The sequence below is a fragment of the Lepidothrix coronata genome, unplaced genomic scaffold, assembly GCF_001604755.1.
Source record: "Lepidothrix coronata isolate B3197 unplaced genomic scaffold, Lepidothrix_coronata-1.0 Scaffold294, whole genome shotgun sequence".
NCBI classification, from domain to species: domain Eukaryota; kingdom Metazoa; phylum Chordata; class Aves; order Passeriformes; family Pipridae; genus Lepidothrix; species Lepidothrix coronata.
The window spans coordinates 5,034-14,720 of record NW_016690474.1 but is presented as its reverse complement, the minus strand read 5'-3'; the positions used below and the strand labels follow the sequence as shown (position 1 = coordinate 14,720).

Sequence of the window (9,687 nt, the reverse complement as noted above, 5' to 3'; positions counted from 1 at the left end):
CCTTCCCTTCCCTTCCCTTCCCTTCCCTTCCCTTCCCTTCCCTTCCCTTGTTCTTCTTCTTTTCCTCCTTTTCATTTGCTTGTTTCATATACAGCTTTCCATTCCTTGTCATCCTAAATGGAGTCTCATAACGTGTGTAAAGAGAAAACAAGAGGCAACATATTTGTTCCCATGGGTCAGATCTGCTTCTTTTCAAATCAGAGAGGAAATCACCCTTTCGTTACAGGAGGCACACTGTTGGGTCTCTGGAGTAAAATACCCACTTCTGGCATTTCCCTAATGGCAAGAGGTCCCTCAGCAGATCCTGTACCCCTTGGACACCCTTACCTCCAAAGGAATCTTCAGTAGGGATTTGTCACACTCTCGCTAGGGATGAAAAGGGTCTTCAGGATACGGCATATGAGCTAGGACTTTTTCAACCATTTTCTCTAGGCAGAGTGTCCACCTCTTAGCAACAATTTCCAATGCCCTGAACTACATCTATGCTCCTCTCCTCACCTGTTCATAAGGCTCTCCGTAAAAATATCTTCATCCCGGTGAAAATACCGGGGTTTGGCCTATCTGGAGCAGAACCAGGCCTAACGCTGCCGGCACGGCTGGAAAGTGACGGGCTGCAAGAAGGTGCAGAGAGCCGCTGCTCTGGCCGTGCGCCGCTTGCTTACAGCAGGCACAGAGGACACCGTGCGCTGCAAACGCCCCTCGTTTCAACCATTTCTTTCTGGGAAAGGCCGGGAGACCGCCTCTCCGGGGCACTGGCGCCTACCCGGGGACGATAGCGGGGGAAATAGCAGGGTGCCCCGGGGGACGGCCGGCGATGGGGCCAGGGCGGGTACCGGCGCCCCGACGGGGAGGGCGGGCGGCTTTCGGGGTCGGCGCCCCAGCCGGCAGCACCGCTCCTCTCGGCCCCTCCCGGGCCTCTTGTTTGTTTTAATAAAGCAGGACACCAAAATACTACGTGGGTGAAAGGATGTGTGTTCACCTCTGGCATTCCCGCGGTTTTCTCTTGGTAATGCCATGTCCCTCCTTATACCTCTTCCTTTGGGCACCTAAAGATCCCCTGAGACTCCTCAACCCAATGTTTCTCTAAGAGATGCTTCGAGGTTTCAGGCGACGCCATCATCCGCCGGGGGAAGTCGCGAAGTTGCACAGCACGGAGGACTGCGAGTTCAGTTCTTGTTAAATCAAATCTTTAAAAAAAAAAAAAAAAAGAAAAGGTCTAGTCGCGGGAGCTACTGAAATACTGTCCATTTTCCTTTGTCTGTGCCTTCCACCGAATTAAATGCACACTATAAATACTTTTTTGTTTTCAAATCATGGAGTATGCCACGCAGATCGTGTTTCTACTCCTCATTGAACATTAAAAGATTGCCGCAGTTTTATGGTTCTCGACGAGTCTGGAAGCGATAGTAATTGAAATTGAAAGCACAAATTCCTACACGATTTACTCACTGACATCAGTAAAGCAGCAGATTTAGTTTCCACGGGCAAACTTGTGCTGAATGTCCTAGAAACGGGAATCGTGCCCTTACCCCCTCCCCCCCGCCTCTCCCTTCCCCCGGTTTTGGTCTAACAAGGTAAAAATCTCCAGAACCTCCTGCGGTGACAGGGAACTGCTGCTTCGGACAGCCAACAGGTAAAAAAGAAAAAAAAAAGAATCCGGAACAGACAGAGGTGCCGGTATCCGGCATCCAGAAACGTGTCCTGGATCTGATCCTGTAAATACCAGTACATGCTCTCCTAGGCACATCCCACTCACGGCTCTGTCCTCTGTCTCCTCAACGTCACTTACGTGTTATGTGCTGTCATTGTACCAGCTTGTCTTTACACCTCAGAATAATGCGCCTATTATTCTCTTCTTTCCAAAGTTTCCACCTCTAATCATGTCGTAAAAAATAGACTTAATAAAACAGTGATAATTACGCCATTATTGTTAACACTACCCATTAAAAATTTAAAAATAGGTTTTCTGGTTTGGTTACCCATTTGCACTACGTATCAGTTCTTGTGGCACCGAATCGTTCCGCAGTATGTCCAAACTTTTTTCCTTTTTTAAAGACGACAAGATTTCAGGGTTTATTTTTAGAGAAACTGAATGCACATTATGGTTTCTCAGTCGTAATTGGACAGTATCGGCCAAAAGTTATTGACACTCTGTTGACCGGCGAAGGAAAATAAATATCCCGCGGGGAAAGAGAGTGTGATGTGCCTTTCCTTCTGCAGGGTTAGCAATTTCAAGGAAAATGCCTGATTTATGAGCGTATCACTCCAGTAATGTTTTAATGTCTCCCTATCACTTCCTTGTTTTGGGAAGTGTGTGCCTGTGTTTCGTTTGGTTTTCGTATACCAGGCTACCTTTTAGCCTGTGTTAAGGCAGGATTCGGCGTCCTGATCTCGCCTTGGCCATACATCAGCAGGGAAGGCTATACACTCGGAGAAATAAATCAGTTTGAAAAGTTTTGAGGATAGTTACGACAGCCTGGCTGTGACCTAGTGAGCGACAGATAATAGGTTTTAAATCTCTGTCTGGAACAGGCAGAGAAAAAAAAGAACCAAGACCATAGAGATACACTTTCCAATCTGCCTGGAAATTAATCCCAAATGAGGGAGTTTCCTTCCAAATTGGGCATGACAGATCTGAGAGAAACACTAGACAGAAGGCAGTGCACCGGACCCCACATTCCCGGTGAGGCAAAGCTCCGCAGACGCGGTAGAGACCGGGACGGGGCTCTTCGTTCCGCCACGCCGCGCCGGCGGCTTGTTGACGTGCGAGGGGCTATTGCGACAGTACTGCTCCTGGGGGATGTAAAAATAGACATTTTAAGAAGCCTTAACTAATATAATCTAAATTGGCCTAAAAAATTCCAGTACTTCCCCCCCCCCTCCTTCTTAGACCCCACTCGGGCCTTTAAATTCTCTGTGTTTACCCTTGGGAAATAAAGGCGTGTGTGCGGGGGTGTGCGTCTGTCCGTGCGGGGGTACACCGCAGCCTGTGCTGCTGCGGGCTGAGTCAAACCTCCCGTGACAATGACCATCGTCCCGGGCTCAACAAAACCTCCGACCCGAAGTACTTGACGGGTGGCTTCCTGGTGGGAACGGATTAAGAATGGGGTGGGGAAGGAGACAGCAGTGACTTGTAAACGAAGATAATAAAATTTCTGGGGGACTGGCCAGCATAATCCCCGGGAACCATCTCCAGGGCTCCAGTCTGCCAGAGAGAGGAGTTCCCATCAACTTCCCTGCAATCGTCTCCAACGCCCACTCTGGGAGCGCTCCCTCCTATTCAGAATTCAGCTCCCGCTTACTGTTTTGTTTAGAAACAGACTTGAGTATCCCTCTTCTTGCTGCTAGCAAACTCATTGTGATGCGGAGATGCTCTCTGTCCGCCACAGACAACAGCCAGCCTCTTCCAACACGGCTGCTTGGCTGAACTAGAAAGGAGGCTGGAAGTGAGCTTCCTCGGGAGGTTGGGGCTACTCTGAGACTGGGAGGAAGCTGAACATTCACACACACACACGAAGATGCCAGGGACACGAAAACAGCTCTTCTGCCCTTTCCAACCGCAGAGATGATGCCACCAGCTGTGGGAAGCGGCACCAGCGAGACACAGGCGCAACGCTGCCCGAGCCCCCCCTCGCCTCACCTTGCGTGGCCTGGCCCCACCGCTCCTCTCCACACCGCTCCACGCAGCGGGGTCAGCGCTGCCCCTCCACCTCTGCTGAGTGCCAAAGGCAGACTACCTTATCCATCCATCCATCTATCCATCCATCCATCCATCCACCCATCCTTCCAACCACGCACTGCAGCAGCCGGACCTGATCCTGCTTCCCCGGCTCCGCTCTGGCACAGCCCGCGGAGCTGAGCCTGGCTGCGGCAGGAATGAGCAACGGGCACACACCGGTCTAGAGCTGGAAAGGAAGAAAAAGGAAATTGAATCTAGCAATGAGTTTTCAAGAAGTTTGCAGGCTTTGGAGCAGTGCACACTTCACACGTGTGAGGGAAAGCAGCACGGTCCAGAGAGTGTTGTGCGCATGATGTGGATTTGCGTGGAAAAATGCATACGTGTATACACAGAGAGAAAGGGAGACTGGTGGCCACAGCCCTGTAAAAATTCTTGGTTTATTTCCCTGAAACCGGTATGCTTATTCTAGAAGAACACCTCAATGCATGCACCCAGCAGACCAGGAATCTTGCTTGTTTGTTTGTTTGTTTGTCTCCTTACATCATACCCGTCTCTCACACAGGGCTAAACGGAAAAATACAGCATGTTTCCTCTTGCGCTGCTTGTTCCCCACCGAAGCAACGTCACCTTAGATATGCCAGTAAATTCCTTACCGGGTTAGGAACGTAATTGGTTGAATGTTTTCTGTATCCTGACTAGCCAATAACACTCTGAGAAAAAAAATTTAGACCAAACTAGTCACGACAGATGGCGAAAATGACTTGACATTTCACGTATGAGGCAATATTAACTGAAGATTAGATACTTACCGCATTCATTAGAAATATCAAAATATGCGAAAACGACTACGTGTGCCGCTGTATATACGGATGCAAGGTCTCTCATTTTCAGACAAATGCTGTCCAAATGGTTGCCCTTGTCATGTCTGTTTTAACAACATCTGCTGTCTAGCATAAGCTCTGGCCTTGCTAACTTGCATTTCTCTAAGCCTGAATTATTCTTGGCAAAGCTTCTTCTTGCAGTTTCCCCCCCTGAAAGCACATAATAATTTGTGCAAAACCGTTAGTTAAGAAGAAGAAAGGAGAGGAGACATAAAACTCTCTTAAAAGCATAAGAATCGTGGAACAAATGGAAACAGCAAAGGAAGAAATAAGAGCAAATGATAACCTTAGATAGCCAGAATAACTACAGTTATAAGTGAAGTAGTTTAAGTGAAGTATCTTTTAATCTGTAAAAAGCAATAAGTATATAATTGCATTTCCAAATTTTGAACTAACGTTTTAATCTCAGTCAATAGAAAGCAATGACAGTTAAACGAATAGGAACCAATGTTGACCCAGAGCAAGAAATCAAAACTATTTTTACATTCAGATGTCAGCAGCGCGTTTCTTTATCGTCAAGTTTGCAAAGGATTCTTAGAAGCCTTATATATGCAGTTGGGCGGAAGCTGATTGCCAGCAATAAAAAATGCATCCAAGGAAGAGGCTTGAGTACGTATCTTCTCACTTCCAGGATGCAGCTAGGGATCTTCGCCTCAATTCTACATCAAGGTTGTGGCTTAAAGCAGTCAAAGGGCTATATAATTGTCAGGCAAGGCTTCCCCCCGCGGAACTCTCTCCGCATGTTACAACCTCTTTGCAGCTCAGCTCCATATGCATCTCTTTTTCACACTTCCCTCTCCATCTCGGGCTTCTACACCTGGTGCATCATGCATTTAGCCCATTCGCTCCGGCTCTTCTTTCATCTTCCCAATGGCAGACGTTTCTATTTATCCACTGGCAATCAATGTGTGGCGTCACCGGTGGTACTGTAATGACGACTGCACCATTGAGGATGACAGCTTAGAAAGAAGAGGGCAATGGTGATCCCTCCCAGAGCAGCACAGCAGAGTGTAGCGCTCGCATCACAAGGTCACCCTATCTCACCGCTTGTTCCTCTGCATTGGCAGGAGAGGGTTGCTGGGTTTATACAAGGCTGGGGCGGGAGCGGGAGGGAGGGGGGGAAGAGATCTGGATTTTTTCTCCCCTCCCTTAAGCAAAGCCACAATGGAAACCAGGAAGGAGATGGTGATGTTTCTGGAGGGGACAACTCTTGGCGCTCTAGTTGGCAAGAGGGTGCCTAATTTGTCCGAAGCAGTGGGGAGCCCCGCTCCGGAGCCGCAGGAGAAGATGATCCATCGGAACTGCCTCAGCCCCAGACCTGGCCCCTTGTCGTCCCGGGAGAGAGGAGGAGGAGGAGGTGGCGGAGGAGAAGACGAAGAGGAGGTGGAGGTGCTGCCAGGGACAGGGACGGTGCCGGAGAGCCGCTCGGCGGCGGCAGCACTGCTTTCGGCCGGACAGCAGCCCCCCGCGCCGGAGCCCCCCTCCAGCAAAGGGCAGCAGAGCAGCTCGGACACTGAGTCGGATTTCTATGAGGAAATCGAGGTGAGCTGCACCCCGGACTGCGCCACGGGGAGCGCCGAGTACCAGCACAGCAAAGGTACCCAACTCCTTCCCATGCCTCCAGCCCCCCGCCCGCTCCGGGGCTGGGTGGCAGCACTGGGGGGGCGGGGGGCTGCCGGAGAGGGTTTTCACCTCGCCAACTGAGCGAGGGGCAGCGAAATCTGTGTGTGTGTGTGTATGTGTGTGATCTCCTTTCCTGGATGATTCCTCGTCTCCCTGCCACCGGGAGACTTGTTTGGGAGTCAGAGGACACGACACTGGGCAGCCCCCGCATCCCTGGAGAGGAGCCAGGCTTCCCATCGCGGATGCGATCAGGTCTGCGGCTTGTTCCGTAAGACCCCCTTGGCCAAGACCACCACCCGCTCTTCCCTTAAATTTATTCTATTTTATTTTTATTCTTCCCTATCGCCTAGACAGTGCATGCTCCAGGAAATCCCTTACGATCCTCCATGCCGGCGGGTTTTTTTGTATGTGTGTGTGTGGGAGCAAGATCAAACGGGTTTTGTGGCCGAGAGCTGTTTGTGGTTTTGCAGGGTGAAATGTGCCCGGGCGAGTGCGGAAGCGCCCATAAAGACCGTAAAATCGCTCGCCTGCCCCAAGAGCGGTAGCGACGGCCTTGTTTGCGAGTTGGGTTTAAAAAAAAAAAAAAAGGCCCAAATTACCTTGTCACTTCTATGTCTCCGTGGCGCCAGCTCGGAAATGGTCCCAATGAATTAATTGCCTTTGGTCTCGGGCACAATGAGGGAGAGTTGCATTTGAAAGCAAAAGCAGTGGCCAGGCCCCTTTCCCCCCTGCCCCCACTTCCCACTCTCTATTCCCACCTTTCCAGCTCGGCAAAGATCCCCCCTACGCTGACAACAACCCAATTCCCCCCCCTTCCCGTTCCTCCATCACTTCAAGAAGAAGCCGGGAAGTGTGGAGAGCGCTGTCTGCCCTCCCTTGTTCCTTACAGGCTCGTTGAAAATACCCCATCCTGGGCTTTGGAGGCTGAACAGAGGATCCCCGAGGCCTCGTCTTTCCCTCAGAGAGAAAAAGGTCCCTGCCTGCTCCTCTCCTGGGTCCTTGCTGACCTGGAGAAAGGCGCCGCGGAGACGTGCGGCTTGGCCGGCGGGCACACCTGCCTTTCCCAGACGCTCAGTGTCGGGGGATGCTACGGCGCCCGCCTCCGGTTTCCCGGTGGGGGAAGCGAGTGGGGGGTCATCGGGCAGACACCGCCAGTGCGGCGTGTGTGTGTTGAGGGATGGCGGGGGCAGATTACCTTCCAACCAGAGTGAATAAGCACCCGTCAAACCCTTAACCGGTGTTTCATCCCCCTTCTCCCTGCCCTGCTCTCCGGTCCCTCTTGCATGTCTTCCCAGCATCCTCAGTACACCCGGGCAGGCACAGAAAAGCCTAATGGGGAGGACTGGGTGGGAAGAAGGGAGTTCGCTGGGGCGGCGGGCAGCGAGCATCCCTCCGTGCCTGCCCTCCTCCGAGCGTGTGTCGTTGCTCCGGGCTCCCCACGCAGGGCCGTGCTCCGAGGCGTTGGCCGGCAGCCCCAGCGGCGGGGGGGATCACCCCAAGGGCAGCGGAGGCAGCGGAGGCTCCCAGGGCTCACTCGCCTGCAGCGCCAGCGACCAGATGCGCCGGTACCGCACCGCCTTCACCCGCGAGCAGATCGCCCGTCTGGAGAAGGAGTTTTACCGGGAAAATTACGTGTCCAGGCCCCGGAGATGTGAGCTGGCGGCTGCTCTAAATCTGCCAGAAACCACCATCAAGGTACACGCAGCTCGGACATGTTTTTAATTAGCACGATATAAATCTATATGGCCAAACTTCCTTGCAAAACTCGGGAAAGCACTTCACCAGCACAACCCTCCCTCTCAGCTCCCCCCGCCTCCCGCCCCTTTCCTGGCCCTGCCCGCACCCTGCAGCAATGCGGGAGAGAGGACACGGCTCCTGGAGCCATCCCGGCCAGCGCCGCTAATCCAGCCTCTCCCTGGCAGATTACTTTTAATCCTTCCTTCAGTCCAGTCCAAATTTCGCTCAGCTCTTGGGGGAGGGAAGAGGAAGCCAGTAGCAGATCTTGTTTCCATCTCACTTTCCTTTGCCTTTTCAAAACTATTTACTCATGAAAATAAACCCGACAGCAAGCCAGGTAGTTCTGGATGCGAAAGGGCAGCAAGGAGGCAGAGCTGCCCAGTTGGCCGGGACCGAGGGGCGGGGGATGGTGCGCAGCAGGACAAGCCCTAGCAAGCAGAAAGGAAAACAAGCAGACTAAAAGGGCTGCTCCTCTGGGTCTCCCTATAGATTTTTTACTGGGGCTTAACTGATCCCTCCGTACGTGATGACAACTCCCTCCGAGGGGGAGAACTGGCGTCGGTCTCAGTTCTCCGGTAGATCCGCGTCCGCCGCACCGCCCCGGGGCAGGGGCTGGTACCAGCGGCCGGGCGGAGCGGAGCCACGGCGGGTGACGGCTCTCGCCTCCCCTCTCCCCGCAGGTTTGGTTCCAGAACCGCAGGATGAAGGACAAGCGGCAGCGCCTGGCCATGACCTGGCCTCACCCGGCCGACCCGGCGTTTTATACCTACATGATGAGCCACGCAGCGGCCACCGGGAACCTGCCGTATCCATTCCCGTCCCACCTGCCCCTGCCCTACTACTCCCACATGGGCATCGGCGCCACATCGGCCTCTGCCGCCACCCCCTTCAGTACCCCCCTGAGGCCGCTGGACACCTTCAGGGTCCTCTCCCATCCCTACCCGAGACCAGAACTGCTGTGCGCCTTCAGGCATCCCTCTCTCTACCCTGCCCCAACTCATGGACTCAGCAGCGCCGGGAGCAACCCCTGCTCCTGCCTGGCTTGCCACAGCGGCCAGTCCAACGGGCTAGCGCAGAGACCCTCTGGATCAGACTTTACCTGTTCTGCCACAACCAGGACTGACTCCTTCCTGACTTTCACGCCCTCTGTGCTGAGCAAAGCCACCTCAGTTTCCATGGACCAGCGAGAAGAAGTACCTTTAACGAGATAAACCTTTGTCTCAGGGTTATTAAACACTCGTCCCTTTCCCGGGCTTCTCTTCGAGTTAATGTACTTACAGCCCATGTTTATTTAATCGTGTTCTCTGCTCAGTCGTGGACACCTACAGGAAAAAAAAAGACTAAAAATAGTTCAGTCTTAAAAGGATTTACATTCCAAGCTGGAGGAAGGGAGAAAGAAAAGAAAAGAAAAAAGAAAGAAGAGAAAAGAGAAGAAAGAAGAAGGAAAGAAATTACTAGTGGTTTATCTCTGAGACGGATTTTAGGCACGAAAGAGGAAGAAAATCAACCCGAATGAAATACACTTCAGTAACCTACAGAAATGTGCTAGGACTTTCTTTTCCATGGATAGACTTCTTCCCAAGGGCTGGGGCTTCTGTAGATCACAGCGACAAACCTTATGCACAAACCTACGAGACAGAGAAGGAAAATCTGAAATACTTGAAAGAAACATTATCTTGATAACGAAACGGCTTGTGCGCATGAAGAAAGCAAAGATGTAATCTCTCAGTGTTCAGAAAATAAAAACGGGCAGGCAGCAAAAAAACC

General features: G+C 52.1%; 1 protein-coding gene across 1 annotated transcript; it reads left to right on the top strand.

Moving 5' to 3' along the window:
- The first annotated feature begins 5,607 nt into the window (after window positions 1-5,607).
- On the top strand, window positions 5,608-9,402 carry EVX1 (even-skipped homeobox 1). Its single transcript, XM_017837156.1, has 3 exons — window positions 5,608-6,157; window positions 7,628-7,878; window positions 8,601-9,402. The coding sequence occupies exons 1-3, from the start codon at window positions 5,725-5,727 to the stop codon at window positions 9,129-9,131; spliced, it is 1,215 nt and encodes a 404-aa protein (XP_017692645.1). The 5' UTR covers window positions 5,608-5,724; the 3' UTR covers window positions 9,132-9,402.
- The last annotated feature ends 285 nt before the right edge of the window (window positions 9,403-9,687 follow it).